We start from the raw sequence: 23,320 nt of genomic DNA, 5'->3' as shown, positions 1-23,320 counted from the left end.
GACCTTATGAAATTCATCCGAATCATTAAAAGGCCGTTTCATAAGTTCGGCCTTATGGAAATCTTAAGGTTATTTGGCTGAGTGAATACTCATAATTCAGGCCAAACATGTCTAAAGGTCCAATCTGCAGAAGAGAGGCTCTCTTTGGTTTCCCTCTCTTTCGTTAATATATCAGCAGTTTATTTGAATAATGATTGTCTCCTTGCATAGAACGATGGTCAAAACAATTGTCTTTTGATTTGTACTGCAAAAGTAGTTGAAAATGTACCATTACAATGCAATAATTGAAAGAGAAAGTGAACAAAGAGAGCCTCTCAAATGCAGATAGGACCTATTGAAATGTTTGGCCTGAATTGGGTTCTTTAGGGGTATCCGGATTATTTCATAATCGGATTCTCCGCCCAAAAATTATTCGAAATCCAAAATTTCATAATTTTTGGAGTCCGGAAATCATTTTTAAAATGCATTTTAAGTTTGTATGGGAAAATTTTTTTGTTCGGGTCGAACTGCCACTTTATCGATTGAACTGTCATTCTATCCACGAAATTTAAAACTGTTTTCACAGACAAACAGACGTAACACTCTGATAAATCCCATCGTACACCGATTTAACGGCCAATTTAAAAATTTGATAGTTGGCCAACTGACCACTCGTGGCGCTCGCATCGTTTTTGTTCGAGTTTGACGTTTGCCCACTACCGCCACCTAGTCGATGGTCGGCCAAACTCGGTTCTTTTAGCGTTGGGCGAACATGTTCCCGTGACTAGATTTTGAATCGAAGAATGTTCGAAGTGTTACGTCTGTTTGTCTGTGCTGTTTTGTTAATTTAACCATCAAAACAAATAAAATCACGTTATACTCAGAAAAATAAGCTCTTTCGATTAGGCTATAGAAAATAGCAATATATTATTCACTAAATAACCCAATTACTTGTTGTGTTTCTCACGTCCACTCGAGCGTCCACTCACACTCAAAAAGCTCTCGCGAGTTCCACTCCCATAAATACATCGGCTCTTTTTTCATTCCCCTCTTCCTCGCTCAGTTTTTATTGCCACTCTGTTTGGGGTTGGTTCGCTCCCTCGCAACGAGGCAAATGCAAAACACCGCTCTAGAGCATGTTGCAAAACTCTTTTGATTTCGAGGAGGATTAGGGAACGTCCATAAATTACGTCACGCAAAAATTGATCATTTTCAACCCCGAGTTCAACCCCCCCCCCTCTCCCCCCTATGTCACACTTTTTGTATGGAATCTCTGAAAATTTTTTATGGGTCGTCACACTTTGCTGAACCTCCCCTCCCCCCTTAAAGCGTGACGTAATTTATGGACGCTCCCTTATCAAGCCAGGCCCTATTAATCATTGGGGTTCATTCAAATATTACGTAACGCTAAGGGGGGAAGGGGTCTGGCTCTGTGGCTGTGGTACGCTGCTTACAAAATTTCAAAATTGCCCATGGAAATTTTATTACGTCGGGGGAGGGAGGGGGTTAAAAATCGTCAAATTTTGCGTTACGTAATATTTGAATGAACCCTTGTCGAATTTGTATACCTATTTTGATTTTTTAAGGCAACACGACGTTTTGTTTCAGTGCAAAATTTATTTAGCCGCCGTCATCACGGCGGCTGATTCGTTCTGTCAGTTTTTGTTATTGTTCAACAACCTGTGTAGCCGCAACGCCGCATAAAATCCGTGCACGGACAAAACGTTTAGTTTTTCGCATAATTTAGAATCTTACACCGGTTTTGTTCTAATTTTTCCATGTAAGTATTCTCATAGATGAGTCCAATGTTTAACAAGAATCAACTGAAGCAATAATCACTGGAATTTTATTTGTGGAATCCGATTCTGGTTTTGATTGGTGTGGCGAAATGCTACAAATTTATCAGTGGCTCCCAAACTTTCGTTTACCGGTCACTGCACCACGCAATGCACACAACCAGTAATGAAACAAAAAATGTTTGACTTGTTTTCATGAGTAACGAGTTTTCTGTTCGTTTGTGCATTTTTTTTATGATAATGTGTTTGCAAATCGTTTATTTCCCATATTTTGTAATTTTGATCGTTACCATTTCATTGTACAGGATTTTTTTCTAGAGAGATTGTTTAAATCTCAGACATTTATTTTATTTCTGCAGATTCATTTTCTCACTGATTATCCAACCTGTTTGAGCCGTATAATGTTCTCGACATTATCAAGAATCCGGCTTGAAATGGACATGCAATTTACACATTTTTCTGATCACACATTGCTTCAACTTTTAGGCGTGTATGATTTAACCCTTTATAAGGCCGAGAAAACTAGAAGAGTTGTCAACGCATACTATTGTGGAAATGATTATATACATGATTACATGCACAAAACAATTTTTGTTTGAAAGAAATTCGCTAAAATCTAGGTGGCAATATAGTTGCCACTGCCCGTTTAGGCCAAAAACGCTGGTGGCAATATAGTTGCCACTGCCCGTTCACCCCAAAAACGAGCTTTTGAGGTGGCAATATTCTTGCCACTGCCCGTTTAGGGTACTTTTCTTCAATTGACTTCGACAAAAAGCCGGAAAAGAGATTTTAAAGTAGATTAGGGTTCAACCCATAATATAAACGTTGTAGTTCAGTTCATGTCAACCAATAATTATATTATTTCTTAAAATATTTACCAAATCTATAATTTTTCAATAAGTTTGAGCTAATTCTCTTCACGCGGTCAAATCTAGCCATTTTTTAAAGCTACAAATGGCTCCCAAATTGTTGTTAAAGCTTTGTTTAGTACCAAAAAAATACCAGGCGTTGTTAGTAATCCCAATTTTGCGTTAACCAAAAAGAAAGTTCGAAATAAATTGTTATAAAACAGAAAAAAATACAAACAGTAGGTGGCAATATAGTTGCCACTGCCTTATAAAGGGTTAATGGATTCACCTATTCCGTGTGGTTTTCCTCCCATTTCAGAATGTCCCGCAAAGAGGCGCTCTCGCAGTTCATCAACCAGATCCACGGTCGCCCGGTGGTAGTCAAACTGAACAGCGGAGTCGATTACCGTGGTGTGCTGGCTTGCCTCGATGGCTACATGAACATCGCCCTGGATCAAACGGAAGAGTACGCCAACGGTCAGCTGAAGAACAAGTATGGCGATGCTTTCATTCGAGGTAACAACGTTCTGTACATTTCGACGCAAAAACGGAGAGTTTAACTTACCGATAAGAATGGGGAACTTTCTTTCGTAATAAAGAACTGTGCGTAAAAGATTTATTCATTTTCTTTTTTATTAATATGTTTAGTTACTGGGTACAAATCAACTGCATTTAAAGTAAGTCTTTCAAAATTGCTGCGCTCCGGCCACTGAAAAACGATAAAGGAATCATCGTCTCGCGTAAAACTAACTATTCATTTTCTTATGTACAAAGCTTCTTAAAGTTGACTAATTGACTAAGCCTAATTTCATTGCGGATGTCAATGAATTCCGTCCAGTGGGGAGTAGCTCTTGTATTGGTAAAGATCGGGACCTCCGTAGCCGTAGAGCAGTTTTCCGCGGCCTTGTTCATCATAGTACGGGTATCGGTATTTGGGCCTGAAAGAGGACAGAGAAAATTATGCATTATTGAATGTCACCAGCATAATCTCGATTATCTGTTTTTATTAAATTCTTTGTCCGACTAGATAATTTTATTCTACTAAATCGCTTATGCTTGCTTCGGATCTATGATATGAATCAATTCCGTACCTTTCAAAATACTGGAAATTTGGTGCCTTAGGTTGAACGGTGGATTCCACTACTTGCGTTATGAGTGAAAGTAATACTGCAAAGATCTGTAATAGAGAGATTATTTTAGTAAACGTGGTATTTATTTGGGGCTACTCAGTGGGCCATGCACTAGGTGAAGATTATTGTTAGGTACTTGATCGGCCCCACAGGTGAGTACAAAGCTAATTTCAAGACCTCTGAAGAAAACCGTTTGATTTCCTGTGTCCAATCAGGTACCCAGTAATATTTACCGTGTATTTATTTTTTCCGTATAGGTATGTTGTATTTCGTGTAATTTAAATTTACCGCGTTAAACCGATCTTAGGCGCTATCCTACCTAAGATTTTTCATAGTTAATGGTTATTCATTGATCATATTCTGAAAACCCCGATTCATTCACAATCTGCCAACTTGACTGTTGGATTTCTCCAAGAAGTCCTGGGGACATTTCCAGTAATCCCATCTGGGTATTCCACCAGAGATATTTCTTCTGGAGATTTTTTCTAGCAACTCCATCTGTGAATTACACAAGGAATTCCATCTAGGTATTTAGGAATATCTTTTAAAAATTCATAATATAATATCTATCGATTTTTCTAGAAATGCCAGCTTCGGTTACTTCCGAAATTTCTTCAAAACCTTCAGCTTAACCAAAAAGTTCCGCCTGGAGATTCTACCACGGATGCCTTCCGTGGATTCCTCCAGATTCCTTAATGGATTTCTTCTCTTCTTGGATAAACCCCAAAAAGAAATTCTGGTATTTTCTACAGGATTCTTCATTAAGATTCCCAGAAACAATTTCTGCAGAATTCACATAAGCATACGCGCCAACTTGTGACGTAGTTGGGGGGGCAAGGCCTCTCAAAATCAATGAAATCCAGAAAATATCGACGCAGTTTATGTATTCTGGGCATATTCACGTGAAAACTAGTACATTGAGCTGAAAAAAGTTGAACATTGTCCAATTTTGGAGAGCTTCGCCCCCCCAACTACGTCACAAGTTGGCGCGTATGCACATAAGGATACCCGGCAGGTTTTTCAGATGTGACTTCTGGAGGAAATAACCACTGCAAGATTTCCTTAACAAACACCAAGAGAGAATATTCAGAATACCGTCTTACCCCGATGGTTCGACACGTTTTAATCGTCCATTTTACGAGCCGATTTTATGAATGAATTTTGACAGGAGGTAGTGTCCAATAACCCGTAAAAATCAATATCATCATCAACATTGTTGTCACTCGTAAAATGGCTCATACGACACTTTTTAATTCGTACCCCGATTATTCGACACATGTCGAATTAAAAAGTGTTCAAATGTCACAGCGATGTACACTGTAAATGCAAAACAGTTTGATGTTGTGCTTATACTCGCACCCGCACACCCAAAATAATATTCACCTTAGGTTTACGTGAAAGCATATATAGATTTTTTCCCAAGGGGTTGGTCACTCGGCACATTGTGCCCGGCACACATGCCGGCACATCTCGGCACACATGCCGGCACACATGGGCACAACATAGAAATCCAATTTTGCGGTATGGAATCAAACTGTCATTATACTTACGATTGCAAAAAATCCCTTCATACAGATTGTAGACAAGTGTTCTGGGTGGAATTTTGTCGGTAAACACCGACTAGGGTAACGGTTGAATTTTGGACCCCTAGAGGACATTGGTTTGAATTTAATTCAAAATCAAACATATTCAGAGGGTATTTACACATAATGATGATGTTAGTATGTTCGTAAAAGCCTCCACTGTCCGTTAAAATTACCCACAAGGTCATTTCTGGCTGAAAATTTGATAAAAACAACTGATTTTTGAAGCATCAGTTTTCACTGTTTTGGACACCCCAATATATTTTGGACCCTCTTCAGTATATATTTTGGACACCCGGCATTTAAACTCGTTTGAAACTATTTTGGAAGAATTTGCCGCTTGAATATGCTGGATCACATCCTAATTACTTGATTGACAAAGGCTGATTAGATTAACTTTGCGATTTTAATGCGCTAGAATGATAAACGTTTTTGTTTACATCTGCAAGTTTCCTCAGCACCGCAATCTCTTTTTGTAAACATGATGCGACACTCGCACGGATGACGAGATTGGCAAAACATAATTTCAAGGCAAATAAGAATATTTCCAGTGAGGAAATGATTGCTGCCCGTGCAGAGCGATCCTATTTAGCGAATGATTCTAAAAATTTCCGTCATCTCATCATTAAACCTGCGTAAGTTGTGATAATAGGACACAGGGGGTCCAAAATATATGGGGGTCCAAATTATATTGGTTACCCTATACCAATAACATACGCCAAAAATAGACAGGATTATAATTAGCGCAAAAACATTCTAAGAAAATATTCCACTGGGCACATTCGGCACACCTCCGGCACGTTCGGCACACTTCGGCACACACTGAAAAACAACCGGCACAGATTAGGCACATATTGGCACACGCTCAAAAATCACGGCACAAATGAAGTGTGCTGAATGACCAACCCCTTGGTTAGCCAAGACTTTTTGGCAGTTAACAAAAGATACAGTACAACCAATCACGGAGTAGCAACTATGAATTGTACACGGAGAAATAAAAGTACCCAAAAGTGAGTTCAATCCACCCAACCCAACCCAAGGTTGCGTGCGGGAAGCCAATTTTGAGTTGATGGAGTTGATGTTGAGGTAGGTAGTTTGCATTTAGGCGTATTCGGCCAAGTACCTGGAGTCGAAGTTTGTTTACTCAACCATCAGTTAAATTTACTCAACTTTCGGTTCTATGTCACTTACTCAATTTAGGCTTCCCGCATCGAACTCTCAAAGCTGGGTTGTTTTGCTATTCACTCTCTGACAACAACAAAGAGAGCGAATGAAAGAGGATGCAAAAAAGAATTCAAAAATTTAAAATATTTAAATTTGGGTTTACTTGTTTTTCAGTGTACGGTCATCTATGCTCATTAAGGTGGCCCACACTTATGGCTAGTTTCCACCTGGTACGTACTGTGCAAAAAGATAGAACAAGTAATGATCAAGTAATGATTCCGCTTCAAAATTACTTGAGCTGTTCGCAGATGGCAAGTAAGGAAAAAAGTGTAACACTCGTAACGCCTCCCGTGCGAATCAAATGGAGCTGTCATTTTTCCTTGCGGAAAAATAGTCCGCGCTATTATTCCGTAAGGAAAAGTAACGTTTCTCCCTATACTGGATCAGTTGTCAAAATTACTTGCGGAAAAAGGTGGAATTTTACTTGAGCGCTCTACTTGGCAACAAGAAACTAAGCTTTATATGAAAAACAAAAACTTCGAAAAATGCCAAGTCTTACACCTCCTCAATCAGTTGTTTTGGACTCCTAGAAGCTACGAGCAAAATCGGTTGTGCCTAAGGGGGCGCTCAAAACGCTTGAAGTTTGTATGGGAAAACTTGGCCAAATGCATGCAGATATTTTAAATTTTCGAATTTTGCCGCTAGGTTGCGCTGTAAGCGTTCAATAATCAAACCCTTTGGTATTATTGTAGGTGACTATATGCCAAACAACTTTGTCGAAGACCGCAAAGTGATCCAACGTCTGTGAAAAAAGTTATACCCTAGGAAAAGCGAGGAAAAACTTTATTGTTATTTTTCCAATACATGTAAAGGAATAATATCAATAATGAAATCTCAATACTTTGCCTCACTTTGCCTAGGGTATAACTTTTTTCACAGCCGTCGGATCACTTCGCGGTCTTCGACAAAGTTCTCTGGCATATAGTTACCTACAATAATACCAAAGGGTTTGATTATTGAACGCTCACAGCGCCACCTAGCGGCAAAATTCGAAAACTTAAAATTTCTGCATACATTTGACCAAGTTTTCCCATACACACTTCAAGTGTTTTGAGCGCCCCCTTAGGCTCAACCGATTTTGCTCAAATTTTGAACGTAGCTTCTGGGAGTCCAAAACAACTGATTTAGGAGGTAAGACTTAGTATTTTTCGAAATTTTTGTTTTTCATATAAGTGTGGGCCATCCTAATGCTCATGCTCATGCTCATGTTAACAAAAGATATAATATTCTAGAATATGTAAGCTATTTTTTAAGCATTCCATACAAGACGGCTAGGAGGTGTCTGGCCTTTCTGGTAGCTTAGCCCATCGTCAATGATGCTATTTTGGGAACCAATCGACTAGATGCCAAATCCAAACATTTCAAGAGTGCCCAAAAGGCACAATCACACGAGTTAAATATGGCAAATACGAATAATACAACAATAATTTTAATAGGTGTAAGAAGGGTTCTGTTTAGCATAGTTGGATTAAATGGGGTTTTTTGACTTAAGGGGAAAGTCTTCGGTATACTAATCAATTAATGATCTTTTAATAAACTCAACATATACACAAGAGATGGATATATTTGCGGTGCAAATTAAGGGAAGGATCAACCATGATCGATGAGATTTGAATTACCTTATGACAACTACAATGCAGTGTCATTAATTGGCACGGTAGCTTAGTTGGAAAAACACTTGTCTAGCGAACAAGAGTTGTGAGTTCAAATCTCACCTGAGCTGTGGATTTTTTCGGAATTACACTTTTTTTTACCGATTCTGTAGTTTGGTCACCAAAACGCTCGAAGAAGGTCAACCCCTTTGTATAATATCGCTTGGAAAAATTCAGACCCTAAAGAGTTAAGGTGAATTGCATCACAAGTAACATTTTTAAGTCAAATAGTTTCTATGATGCTTTAAGTGTCATCAAGAAACTAAAATCATCGAATTTAGATATTATTACATTTCTCAAAACCTCTACAACTTATTGGCCTCGAAATTGTTGAAATTGTTGCTTGGGAGGTAATTGAAGGTGTTGAGTAGCTAAAAAAGCTAGCTCTCTTGACAAGCTTCGTACTGCCGTAATGTTATCCGAGGTTAGAACAATTTGGTTATACCATAACGCATACACGGCATAAAATAACACAAGGTAGGCTATTACTGGTAAACAACAGTTTTGGACGTAAACATGTGACGTCATTTTTATCCTCCTATATGTTGATCAAATTCAAGACAAAAAGTTACCTGCAAAACATATTGTTAATTATTTTTCCCAAGTAGTTTGGATCTATATGAAGCTGTAAAAAATATAAATAGGGGTGGGTATTGCCAATTTTTGTACGGTAAAAAATATTTGTTTGAAATTTATTTCGAAAATTAACAATTTTTCAAAAATTTCGCCGGGGCGACCTCTAAATGTCATTTCTGAAAGTTGTCGTCGTACAAAAGCTTGTTTCTAACACCCTTAGCTATCATTTGCAGGGTAAGACCCCAAGCTTTTTACCCATGTGCAATTTTAATACACCCTAGCGTTGAGGCAAATATCTGGTACAGCAAATGATTGTTTCATTATGACAGTTTTTTTAGTTTTACTGCACAATGAACTTTGGCCAAGATAGCAACTATGGAGGAATCATTTGACTGAGTAACGTGCAGTGAGGCTTTGCCAGTTAAATATGATACTAACTAAAAATATTTTCAAAGGAATTAATCCAGTGAAAGCTATTCAGCTTCTTGTATAATAAATCAACTTTTACTACAGTACAAGTATCAACCGTTGAATCGATTGCGAGATCGCTTCATCTTCCGCGTGTGTGTCAATGACACTCACCAACGTGGAATTCTCTGGAAGTATCAATGAAAGTAAAACGATTTGATAACATCAGGCAGGTCGTCGCTCGATCGACTGCTGCGATAAAAATACGTTCGATCACACTCACAGCTTGCTGCAGCAGCCATGACCCACTTATCTTTTTCGGCGCAAACCCGCCGATTGGGATCTTCCAGGCTCATATCTGGGTCTGTAGAGCGTTTTGTGATCGCGATCGCTGCACGGAATCAAGCAGCAAACAACAGTTGGTGAACTGCGTTGTGCACTCGCATGAAAAGTGTTACGCCGATTACGTAAAACTAAATAACTTCAAGGCGAAATATACCACACAACAACGATCGCGGTTCGCGTTGATGATGGTTCGTCGATCAAACATGCCAATACAACCACCACACTACCGTTGAGTTCAGCGTACCGTTCGTTGTTGGATTGTGATTTTACTTGGAATTGGATCAGCTGAAACAATCGAACGGTAACGAACAATCATCGATCAAGACGGCGCGGCAGTGGCCGAATGTGCGAAAGTTTCCGGGACACTTTCATCGGTTTACTTTTCCATTGCATTGCACTTTCATTCACTTCTGCGCGCGGCAATTCAGTCATCCGCATGCCTACATGATACTTGCTTTGTTCCAGGCAAGCTTTCGCCAGCTTTGCGTGATGAAATTTTCAATACACCAAAACAGGGGGTACTTACGGCTAGGCAGATTGCACCAATTCGGCCCATGGTTGAACGTGTAGAAGCTGAACGATCTTGATCAATCCTTAGACGAAAACCTTCAAAGACCAGTTGTTCTTTTGCACAACGCCAAACCCCTTCCTTCGGATTCTGCAGGTGTCACACGCCCGACGACTAGATGTCCACTCTACAAGCAAGAGGAAAAATTCAAATTTCAAAGGTGCCTTTGAAGCTCAGCTTCTGCTGGGGAGATCTACGCTCGGTGACGTACGAACTTTTGAGCGAATACCACGCGTTGCCACACACCACCGATGGACGCTAACGTCGTTTCCAGCAACAGCACCAGCTGATGTATCTCGTATGAATTCCGACTTGAGACTGGTTTCGGCTATGGCAATCAGTAGAAGTGTTGATTTGGGAGACTCAAAGTTGAGCGCGCCGAAGATATTCAGCTTTAGCCGACTCTCCGAAAGCACACCAACAGTGCCAGCGTGCGTGATTGTTGTGGGGAGCTGAAAGTCGTTAACCATAAAAACCCTTAACCGCGTATGGTGCAACCGTGTGCTCGCTCGGTTGGAGATCGTGTTTTCACAGTCGGTTGGGGTGTATTCGTGGCTGCAGGTGAGTGATGGGTGAAGGGGGAAAACGGTTGATATGCTTTATGGATCGGGTTGGGGTGGCACAATGGTTCAAATACTTTTAAGCGGACAAAACTCTTCTCTAGTACAATATCCAGAGATGCTTATCTGCCAAAATCTTGTCCCAATGCAGTAGTGGTACTGATTTAAAAGCTCGATAAAAAGAATAAAATTCATAAGGTGCGAAACAGAGCTATCGCTTAATAAGATAAAGCATATGTGATGCGATAAATTATATAGATAACGATCGAGATAACTATAGAATAGTATCATGAACAAAATGAAAAACGTACAGTTCTGTTGTTTTTTGAATAGTCTTTGAGCATTTTTGACCGCCTGCAGTAATGCTACTCCGTGATTGTAAGAATAGCTGTGCTTAGGGAACGTCCATAAATTACGTCACGCTTTCAGGGGGAGGGGGGTTCAGCAAAGTGTGACGACCCATATAAAAATTTCAGAAGTCCCATACAAAAGTGTGACGTAATTTTATAATGTTTTCATCAGTGAATCAAAATTCAACCATCGCGCAACAATAATGACAATGTCGCAACCTGTATTTGTTGCGACACACAAACCCATGCGACATTAGTTTGTCCTAAAGACACTGTATGCTAAAGACACGAAATGTGATGATTGTTGCTATTGATGATGATTGTCGCGTCATGACGATGATGCTTCGAGCAATGCTTTTAAAGCGCGTTTGACAGGTCTCCTGCTCGATTGGAACTACATATATAGTGTCTTTAGTTTGTCCCAACTTGAAAATAATGGGAATAACATCGTACACTACGAGTTTAGAGATTTTTAAGCCTTGCATTGCGATTTTCGAACGGTAACGTCGAGTCGGTAAACACTGCAACTCTGGTGAAGCTCTATCATCAAACAGTTTCGATTTTCGGTTAGCAAAAATTGATTATTCACGAGTTGAAAAGTACGCAACAAATTCAGCTTCCGTTTTATCTGCAACAAAAAAATTCGAGATCATGTCATTATCTGTAACCAGTAGGGATAAAGAGTAATCGTCGCACCTTCTTTGTTGCTTGTTTTGTGCCTCTTTTGTCTGACAATTTTCTTCACTGGTTTTCATGAAGTGGCATCTTACCCCATGGCAGATGGCCTTTTCTCACCACTTCCATTTTACGAACCAGTTTTAAAAATCGCTGAAAATCGATGAAAATGCAATAGTTTAGAGAATATTTTTGCTGAAGAATGGAGCAAATATTGTCTAGCTGCTGTTACCACTTTGAAAGCCTAACAAATGAGGCTATATATCATTGAAAACGATGAAAGTTTGAAAAATGGCATCTTACCCCACTGTTGCCTACTAATGTTCCCTTTACCCTGAACTAAATCTGGAGTGAAGATTTTGACGGAATTTAATGCGTTTCGTAGCATCTCGGTCAGCAATGGGGCACGTTCGGTGGAGTACTAGATTTGTAGTAGGATTATCTGAGAAAATACGCACCCCCGGGGCAAAACGCCCTCACGCTATTTCCTTACATGAACTAAGTTTCCTTCAGAGGCAAACAAACTATAAGGCAATCTAGCGTTCACCACCCTTCTCTCTCAAGCAGTCACAGAGGATAGCAATTTTTTGTTTAATATTTTCATAGGGAAACGTTTCCGTATGAAAACAAACCTATCCTCCTCGGGAGCGAAACAGAGAAAGGTGATCAAACGTCAGATAGCCTTATAGACGTAAAATTGAGCGGGTTGAGCCTGACAAACAATGTATCGAATCATGATGCATTTTTGTTTATCCTGGTTTTGCTGCCTTGCAGAAAGAGTCAGATTTCCAAAATCACGCACATTTGTTAACGAAAATTTAAGATTAGTGCTCTCGAAAACGTTAGAAGGGTTTGACGTTTCACACTAGTGCCTTCTGTTGACGATATAGCACAATACACTGCATTGAGCATTGAAACATTTCCACCAGGTGATGGTAGTGTGAACTAGGCGATGGATTTTTACGAAAATTGTTCTAGGAGTTACGTCTGTTTGTCTGTCAAGAAAAGGTCAACAACAAGGTCGTTAGAGAAAATGTGTATTGTTTTTATCTTGCTCACACATCTTGCAACACACATGGTGCGATTTTTCAGAATAACATGGTATAACAAAAATGGTAAACTGGCAACACTGTCACTTTTTTTTAATCCTTTTTATACTCGACATTGTTCAACGTCTGGCATCGAACAATATTTTTTTGATAAATTTATAAACTGCAGATTTTGGAAAGATTCGACTGGGATTTTTGATAACTATGGGAGTTTTTCGGCTTTCAGTCACGGAAAAAGCGTTGATACTTCTATATCATTGCTAACGTTTCGATCCTTGGGTTGGGATCTTCCTCAGGGCTCGATCTTAACGTCGAGCCCTGAGGAAGATCCCAACCCAAGGATCGAAACGTTGGCAATGATATAGAAGTATCAACGCTTTTTCCGTGACTGAAAGCCGAAAAACTCCCATATTTATAAACTGCATCTGATTTTATACGATATGTACTTTATATGAAAAAAATGAATATTTTATCACGCTATATCTCAGGAACGACGCAAATTACCTTGGGGAGTTTAGCTTTTTCGATCGAAAAACGTCTGATAAACACGATGGAATCAAAATTTTTAAAATCAAAATATACGTATTTTGAGAAAAATCGATTTTTAGTTTTAAAATTGAAAAATATGATATCTGGCAACACTGTACCAAAAAAATAATATTTTTTCTGGATTCCCTGAACGATTTCCGTCAAAAATGCCGAAGGTCGAAAATGAGTATGTGAAATCGTTTCAATGATAAAAATAAAAGAAAGAGAGGGTAATTTTCATATCGGCCAAAACGATGGGTGCTGCCACGGGCCGAGGGGTGATCCGATCGGCACCAAAATTTGATTTTTTTCTTTTTCCATCTAAACAAATTTTTCAGTCAAATTTGGTTCAAATCCGTGATAGTCGATTGCAAGTTTTCACATTTTCTCGGTCACTTCATATGGAATGACCCATATGCAGCTTTAGTTTGGTGGCCAAGAACCAAAGTAAAGTATATTCAACAGAGGTTGGAGAAACTGCAAAGACTTGCTACTATGTCCATTACTGGAGCTATACGTAGTATGCCTTCAAAGGCGTTAGATGCAATACTAAATATGCTACCATTACATTTGTTTGTTCAATTAGAAGCTAAGAAAACCGCTCTAAGGTTGAGAAGAACCAGAGATCTATTTTCTGGAGACCTTAGGGGTCATCTCAGTGTTCTGAAAGATTTTAAAATCAATTCTTTAATTAATCATGAAGATTGGATGAACAGGCAGTATAACTTTGAACGATTATTCAATGTAACATTTCCAGGTCGCACTGAGTGGGAATCAGGGGGGCCTAATATTCGGCCAGGCTCAGTGGTTTTTTTTCACAGTCGGCTCAAAAATAAATGACAGGGTTGGAGCTGGTGTCACTGGCCCTGGAATTAACATATCTATATCTATGGGTAAATGGCCAACTGTATTTCAAGCAGAAATACAGGCAATCATTGAATGTACTTCAATTTGTTTACGACGTAACTATAATCATGCAAATATATGTATCTCCTCGGACAGCCAGGCTGCTCTTGAAGCGTTGAAATCTTTCACATGCACTTCAAAATTAGTTTGGGAATGCATTCAATCCCTACACAAGGTGGCTAAAAATAGCACAGTTAATCTATTCTGGGTACCTGGGCACTGTGGGATTCAAGGAAACGAAAAGGCGGGTTTGTTAACAAGACTTGGATCTTCAAAACCTTTCCTAGGTCCAAAACCATTTTGTGGGGCCTCAGAATGTACCCTCAAACTGGAACTGAAAAACTGGGGAAAGAATAGCACGGCAATCTAAAAGATTTATATCTCCAAACAAAAACATTACTCGAAACCCTCTGAGTTTGTCTAAAAAAGATCTGAATACTTTTTGTGGTTTAGTAACAGGTCACTGCTCAAGCAAATACTTTTTAAAACTACTAGGAATATTGGAAGAAGATTACACTTGTCGATTCTATAGAAGTTGCAAGGAAGATTCGGAGCATTTATTGTGTAACTGTGATGCACTTTTCCATAAGAGGTGCATATATTTTGATAAGAGTGTAATACAACCATCAGACGTATGGATGACTTTTCCTAGCAAGGTTATACATTTTATTCGATCTGTAATACCTTACTGGGATAATGCCTATAGGCCTTTTCATGTGACAGATCCGTGCATGCATTTGTTTACAAAGCTTGAACAACAGCTGCTAACACGAACGTGTCATCTTCATAGAAGAACTGTCAAACGCCCGAAAAATCAGCTGATTTAAGACGTCACATGAAAAGGCCCATAGTCAGCAAGTGGAATCACTTAACTCATAGTGATATGACACACTGGCATATGGCATATATATTAAATAGGGGCACGCCACAATTAGAAATCCTCTACATAGAGATGAGCGGAAGTTACATACGTCGATTCGGCAACGCTGTTTGTTTTGTTTACAACAGCTGCCAACACTTGCTACAAAGCTAGATGTTCAAACTTTGTGCGTGACTTCGTTGTGGTTCAAGTTGTTTTGTTTACATTTTCTAATTATAATATATTTTTTTTCAAAATTTTGTTGAAATAGCGGAGTAATCGAAGAAATCTGAAATTCATTGCAAAAGTGTTACGCTAATCATATCGGCAGAAGTGAAACAAGAATCAGCAATGGAAGTTTTTTCGACAAGTTCAGCAACAAAAGTGTCGTCATAAGCATGAGCTTTTGAAAGCAGAATTAATAAATTTTTATCTTTTTACTAAACATACATATGCCGCCAATATCTCGATATTAAAAATAAATTTAATTTATTTATTTCCGATTGCAATAGCGTTCAAACTACGCATTCCAACGAACGATAAGCATGTTCATTTGGCTCACATTTTTACAGTTCTCTCTGCACGATTGATACACAATGGCCGCCTCCGCAGATCTCTATAATTTAGGATTACAAGCCACAATAGATCAACAGTTGGTCGCAGTGGAAATGCACCCAACAGAAAAAAAGTTACAATTTAAGTTCAATTTTGAAAAAAAAAAACATATCAGTTTATAGATTGCACTACTGAGCCGGGAATACTTAGTGTGTTTTTCCTATATCATTAAGACTTGTAAACACTGTGGCGACTATGCTTGGTAAAACATACAATTTTGCATTACCAGAGTTTTCAAAAAAATCCAGAACCACATGCAATCAATAGGATCTGGGGCTATTTGCCACCTTATTTTGAATTATTGATTCACAAATTGATTGAATTAAGCATAGCAGTAAATGTCCAAAATAGGTTCCCTTATTCAATCGGACAGTGGTTGGAACCCGGACAAAATCGACTTTAATTTTTCTAATATTTTTCTTTTGTTATAGATACTTCAACTAAGAAAACTCCAAATTTTCAAAAATAGAGACTGTTAGATTTGGAGCCACATGTTTGTGGGGGACGTGAAATTGTTTGAAGCCATGCGCGACCAGCACCCACATATAAAATTTCACACCGATCGGTCCAGTAGTTTCCGATTCCATAGCGGTCAGACAGACAGACAGACAGACAGACAGACAGACAGACAGAAATTCATTTATATATATATATATATAGATAGATGTATAGATCTTAAAATTTAGTGCAATCTTCATTTTGTTAAGAGGCCTTCACTGGGTCAAATATTTGACAAGGAAAGAACTCAAGAAACGACATCTGTTTGACACTAACGAAAACTCGATCGAGTCAAATAAGGTTTCTTTTTGGACAAATATTTGACCTTGTGTACTAGGACCACGTGGTTATAGGAAAGGGAAGGGAGCTGAAGGGGGTGGGTGATTGCGTAATGACCACGACTCTTAAATTTTTTTATTTTTTTTTAAATTTTGTTTTTTTTTTGACACAAATCACATGAAGGTGGGTGCTCCACAGGGATGGGACCATTCATTTGCAAAGAGTTTCATTCACTTGCTATTATCTCAGTTCAACAACATGCTATTGAAAAACAATGTATGGATGAATTTAACGTTGTAGTTGTATCTGAAAGTTTACCGAATAACATTGGGGTCGCACACGCATACCTGATTGAAAATAATATGGCACACAACTATGAACACGCTCATCATAATGTTTTATACTTTTATTCATAGGCTGTTCTTTAAAACGCATAATACCTTTAAAACGATTAATCGTGGTTGTGCTAATGCGCTAAAGTTCATTATCAGCACAAAAGTTGTATTTTTGGTGTAACACACGCGATCCCGATAATGTAAAGTATGCTTGCTTGCGAAGGAACTTTATGAGATCAATTTTAAATGGTGGAATTTGAGTTTATGAAGTGCACAGAGATTTCACACAGGTAAAACATGTGATTATATTTCATCTACAGCTTATAGAACTCAAAGTCTGACTTTTGCCAGGCCATCCCGGGTACTCAGGAATCTAGTCGAGGAATTTACTTACTCCTGTTCGATGTAGTGTTGGTTTCTGGAGCTAACCATTGTTTTCCGCGTGCAAATAACTCTCATTGTTGTCCGTCTATGGTTCTCTGAAGTCAAGGCATGACTTCGCTTAGGTCATGACATTTTCCTAGGAATAGTTGTGAGAGACACATTGACACATGATAGATTATGAGTTTATGTAGTGCACAGAGGTTCCACATAGGTAAAACATATGATTACACAATGAACTCAAGGCCCGACTTCAGCCAGGCCATCCATCCCGGGTACTCAGGCATCTGGTCGAGGCTTTTGCTCACTCCTGTTTGATGTATTATTGGTTTCTGGAGGCAATCGTTGTTTTCCGCATGCAAATAAGTCTAATTGTAGTCCATCTACGGTTATCTGCAGTCAAGGCATTACTTCGCTTAGTTTATCAAATTTCCCTAGGAATAGTTGTGAGAGACCTTTTCTCTGACACATGATGGAATGTGAGTTTATGTAGTCAATAGAGATTCTACACTGGCAAAACATGAGATTACAGTTCATCAACAGCTCATAGAACTCAAGGCTTGGCTTCAATCAAGATGTCCCGTGTATTCAGCAATCTAGTCGAGGAATTTACTTACTCCAGTTCGATGTAGTATTGGTTTCAGGAGATAACCATTGATTTCTGCGTGCATAAAACTCTCATTGTTGTCCGTCTATGGTTCTCTAAAGTCAAGGCATGACTTCGCTTAGGTCATCAAATTTTCCTAGGAATAGTTGTGCGAGACCATTTTTGACACAAGATAGAATATGAGTTTATGTAGTGTACAGAGGAACAACATAGGTAAAACATGTTAATTACATCATCATGTTATTACAGTTTATCTACAGCTCAATGAACTCAAGGCCTGACTTCAGCCAGGCCATCCCGGTTACTCAGGAATCTGGTCGAGGCATTTACTTACTCCTGTTCGATGTAGTATTGGTTTCTGGAGCTAACCGTTGTTTTCTGCAAGCAAATATATCTAATTGTAGTCCATCTACGATTCTCTGTAGTCAAGGCATGACTTCAATCAGATCGTCCAAAATTTCTACTGCTCATTGATATAACAAACATTATACAGATGTTCAAGTATTGGTGCCAATAAAAGCGATAAAAATAATTGAAAATAATCCTTGGTAATTATTTCGAGTGTTCATGTTTTGTAAGGAAGGATTCGGACAATCCATCGAGATATTCAGGAAATATTACAAAGGCAACATATGTTCAAAAGATGTGTCCGATAACCTATGGGTTCAATAAGGGAATAATATCTAGTGTTTAATTTCAGTAGAAAACAACCAACGCAAATGAAGACTTGGATAGTTCAGAAGTGTTGAATATCTCAAGAGCTCAAAGAAACCTATCGGAACCTATGGAATGTGCAAACTCCCATTGAAAAACTTCGTAAAGAAGAAAGTTATGGGGGTGCAAATCGTACTTGGCCTTTTTTATGCCCGACTTGACCCAGTGACCCACCGGCCTTATTCCGTCCAGAAGTCCAAGAAAATGTTGACCCCGTATATTTCCAAAACTATAGTGTTGTGCGAGTTTGTGTTCAAAATTTGGTTGAATTCTGTTGAGAAATTGGCTGTTGGCGATTTTTTGAACTTTTATTTTTTACCTGGGGTCAAACGGGTTAATACTTCCCCGAATTCAATTACCCCGAAAACAAACTCAGCGAAACACCCGAGGTCCAGTACCCCGAATTTCAATACCTCGAATGACATTTCCCCGAATGTCATTTACCCGAAAAAAAAAATTCCAATAATTATTGTCAATGGAAACATATGTCTGTGGAAAAATGGTTTAAATTTTCTTTGAAGATTTTGCCTTCTTTTGTGCATAGGCTATTCTTTTTAGACTCAGTAATAAGATTGTGCTTCACAATACATGTACCGTAATACGGGGTATCATTGATCAGCGGGGTAACATTGATCGACTTGACCGACCTCATGAAATGTACAAACAAGCATTTTACAATGAATCGGTTTCTGCTTTCGAATGGTATATCGTAATCTGCTATTATTTAGCCATCAAATGACATGTAATTCATGAAAATTGAATTACATAAACATTGGAATAAATCTATTTTTCCAAAACTGTGTTTCGTAGATACATTGTCAAACATTCATGCTTGGCATGAATACTAGATACGATATGAGGTTCGAAGTCACTGTATTACTTTCATATGATATCCAGGAGTTGGATTAAATAAATGAAACTTTTATGAAGGTGCTCTTTTTCAATAAAATATACGATTTTTGAAAGAAGGCATTAAATTTCTTAAGCTATTGCCTACCTTTAGGCGTTATTCGCAGTTTAGAGGATTTTATTCTTTAAATAACTTAAAAAGTACATAACTTGTAAGAATTTGGACTACATATTCGAAATCAGCGACCTCGAATTTAGTTAGTAAGGTTATTTTCAAAACAAACGAACATTGATCACTGACATGATCAATGTTACCCAAGGGGCCTGCAACTCTAAACTTTTACAAATATTTACTAGTGGTACTGTGCTAGTATTTCTAGTATTTGTAATATTTCAAATCGAAGCAACAACGATTGACCTGGTTGCTATGTTGCTATAGGTTGCCGTGAGCTGTCAACCCGTCAGTTTGTTGTGCCCAAACGAGTGATGCGAATTTTCGAATCGGACCTTGAATTGGAAATCTTGTGTTACGCGTTGTGCAAATGAAATTTTACAATTGGTAAGATTATATGCCGTGCTTTACTAGATATATTTCATGACGAAGTTTGTAATTGCAGTTACTACTATAATTACCCCAATGATCAATGCTAAAAGTGATATGAAGACGCTTGCAAGCTAAGAAGATATTTTGGGCATGAGACATCCAGAGATTATGTTCGAAGTGTTGAATATGGCTGAAAGAAAAGCAACTTAATACCGTACTGTTTCTATATAGTTGATTAAATAAAGCCTTAATTGATCAGTTGCATCGTCTGTTCATTTTCTGGGAGCGGCAAATCCTGCTCAGAAATGATATCACAGAACACTGACCAGTTTACTGCTATTTGTTTAATAGAAGCAGTTCCTCGGTGAGCGTATCTGTTCAAAAAATCTCAAACACTACTTTCGATTAGATTGTTGGCCTTGCGGCATCTATGCATTGGCAATACGGCTGAAAATATGTATTACAACACACGAATAGTTCATAACTGAGAATTGCAGACTAAACCTCAAACCCTCGGGTCCATAAAGAGCATGTGTGTACTTCCGGCTGTCGCGCTATTGCTATACACCACATGCAGGCTGTTTGGAAGGGTCAGTTGATTGTTTTCACTCTCATTTCTTCATTGATTTTTGTGATAAAAATATCACAATAAGAGCAGCTTTTCTGGTCATCACAACCAAATTAAGGCAACCAAAACCAGGGATCTTTGATCTGTTTTGCTCCAATATCGGCGTAGTATTTCGATAGTATTTTTAGTATTTTGCTCTACTATGAAAAGTTTAGAGTTGCACGCCCCTTGATGTTACCCCAAATCAACAAAATCAAAAATTAGATTAAAAAGCCTATTTAAACATGTTTAAAAGTTTTACAATAGTTTTTCGAGAAGCTTAACACATACTCAGAGGGCCAGTACTTGTTTTAAAAATATAAAACATGTAACGTTTGCTTTAACAAGAGAATTATTCAAGAAAGACCGGAAATTCTGATCAATGTTACCCCGGATTACGGTAACACAGATTCTCTTTCTTTTATCATAGGTTGTACCTGCTATTGTTTAGCGAGTTGTACACAATCCATGGAACAAAGTCGAAAGCCTTGTCATGAAGAGTCATGAAGATTAAAGCAGCAAAATCATAGGGTAACCAATATAATTTGGACCCCCATATATTTTGGACCCCCTGTGTCGTATTATCACTATTTACACAGATTCAATGATGAGAAGACTGCAATTTTTAGAATCATTAGCTAAATAAGATTGCTCTGCACGGGCAGCAATCATTTCTTCACAGGAAATATTCTTATTTGCCTTGAAATTTTTTTTTGCCAATCTCGTCATCCGTGCGAGTGCCGCATCATGTTTACAAAAAGAGATTGCGGTGCTGAGGAAACTTGCAGATGTAAACAAAAACGTTTATCATTCTAGCGCATTAAAATCGCAAAGATCGTCTAATCAGCCTTTGTCAATCAAGCAATTAGGATGTGATCTAGCATATTCAAGCGGCAAGTTTTTCCAAAATAGTTTCAAACGAGTTTAAACACCGGGTGTCCAAAATATATACTGAAGAGGGTCCAAAATACATTGGAGTGTCCAGAACAGTGAAAACTAATGCTTTCGAAATCAGTTATTTTTATCAAATTTTCAGCCAGAAATGACTTTGTGGCTATTTTTAACCGACAGTGGAGACTTTTACGAACATACTAACATTATCATATAAATACCCTTTAAATCTGTTTGATTTTGACTTAAATTCAAACTAATGTCCTCTAGGGGTCCAAAATTCAACCGTTACCCTATGAAATTATGAATATGAATATGTTATGAATATGACATATGAAATTGTCACCTACTTATCACACAGTACCGCTTTTTTATGAATTAAAAATAAACTATTACTGTATACCCTCGGTATTCCCAGGCTCGGAAGAATAACACTTGAACAAAAAAAGGAAAAATATCTGATAGTTTCATACTATTTGCATTCAATGTCAGTGCAATGCTAGTTATAAATATTATAATTGAAACACATAGTTTTGTAGAAAAATGGCATTCTGGGTAATGTGTAATTCGGGGTAACGATCTTTTTGGAGTAATGGCTTTCGGGCTAATGGTTCTCGGGGAAGTGGTATTCGGCATAATAATATTCGGGAAATTGTTATAGGGCACTGCATGAAATTCTCTCCTTCTCTTTCACTCTCACAGAAATTTTGTAAACAACAAGGCCACGAAACGTCAAAATCCCATACAAATTCAAAACAGTGCAGTGCCCTATGGGATTATTTATTTCTCGCAACTTTACTGACACAGTTTCCCAAACTTTTGCTCAAACAGTATCAAATTAGGTAGGAAATCATAATATCCACACTGTTTGCACCATTTCATTGAAGAAATGGAGCATTGATCATCTCACCATACACAAACCCAACTCACTACTTTCAATCTAAACCTTTAAAGTTTGCGTCCTATTATTCTGCAACATCTAGGGAACCACGACATTTCTGGTTGACTGGTGTAACACGACGATATCACTAACGCAACGATCTTTACAACATAAACTTTATTCACGAAAAAACATACCAATCTTAACCGTTCTGCAGTTTACTTAATACTAAATTAGATAGTTGAGCATCTATCGGTGGCTCTCTCCAACGGTCAGGCACAGTAGTAGGATGGTCAGCTTTAAATCTGTACGTCTTAGCAGACCGACGAACGTACGATTTTCGATAGTCGTCACACTGGATGCAAGGCGTCTTAGTAAAGGCACCCAAAAAGGGTGATTGTATGCGAATTGGTGTTGCTGTGTATTGTTCTTAAAGTCCTCTGCAAAGTGATCTTTAACCGGATACAGGAGAAGATTGACGCAACTCTCCGACGGCAGCAAGCAGGATTCCGTACTGGACCATCCTATGTGGATCATATTGTCACGCTCCGTATTAACCAGGAGCAAATCAATGAATTGAAAGAGTCTCTCTACCTGATGTTAATTATTTACGAAAAAGCTTTCGACCGTTCCAATCACAAAAATATGTGGGAAGCCCTCAGGCGCAAGGGTGTCTCTGAAAAATGATCGGCCTCACTGAAGCACAGCACAGGGCATTTTTGTACAGAGTACCACGGTGTCTTGTCCGATCCCATCCGGGTTGTTACTGAAGTGAAGCAAGGATGTATATTATGGCCGCTAAATACTGTTCCTCATCGTAATCTACGTGATCCTTGTAGTTGCGATTGATCGTGAACCAAATCGTGGATTGCTGTGGCAGCCCATAACCATGGAGCACCTAAATGACGTTGCTCTCCACGCTCAACGGCGCTCTGATATGCAGAGCAAGCTTGATGATCTTGCCAATCGCAGGCAGGTCTTACCATCAACGTCAACAAGACCAAATCGTTGGATGTGAACACGGTCAACCCTTCCAGCTTTACGGTAGCTGGGCAATCACTGGAGAATGCTGAAAGCTTTCAAT

At 38.6% G+C, this 23,320-nt stretch overlaps 2 protein-coding genes across 2 annotated transcripts; one reads left to right on the top strand and one right to left on the bottom strand.

The window, feature by feature from the left end:
* The first annotated feature begins 1,600 nt into the window (after positions 1–1,600).
* On the top strand, positions 1,601–3,242 carry LOC115265269 (U6 snRNA-associated Sm-like protein LSm6). Its single transcript, XM_029869700.2, has 2 exons — positions 1,601–1,759; positions 2,943–3,242. The coding sequence occupies exon 2, from the start codon at positions 2,944–2,946 to the stop codon at positions 3,181–3,183; it is 240 nt and encodes a 79-aa protein (XP_029725560.1). The 5' UTR covers positions 1,601–1,759; position 2,943; the 3' UTR covers positions 3,184–3,242.
* Positions 3,232–10,555, bottom strand: LOC109426667 (uncharacterized). The gene is made up of 4 exons (XM_029869701.2): positions 10,321–10,555; positions 10,068–10,236; positions 3,715–3,800; positions 3,232–3,561 (listed from the first exon to the last, which is right to left on the bottom strand). The coding sequence occupies exons 2-4, from the start codon at positions 10,095–10,097 to the stop codon at positions 3,444–3,446; spliced, it is 234 nt and encodes a 77-aa protein (XP_029725561.1). The 5' UTR covers positions 10,098–10,236; positions 10,321–10,555; the 3' UTR covers positions 3,232–3,443.
* Positions 10,556–23,320: the final 12,765 nt, after the last annotated feature.

This window comes from Aedes albopictus, chromosome 2 (genome assembly GCF_035046485.1).
Source record: "Aedes albopictus strain Foshan chromosome 2, AalbF5, whole genome shotgun sequence".
NCBI classification, from domain to species: domain Eukaryota; kingdom Metazoa; phylum Arthropoda; class Insecta; order Diptera; family Culicidae; genus Aedes; species Aedes albopictus.
Note: the sequence above shows the minus strand (reverse complement) of the source record. Positions and strands in the feature narration are given on the sequence as shown.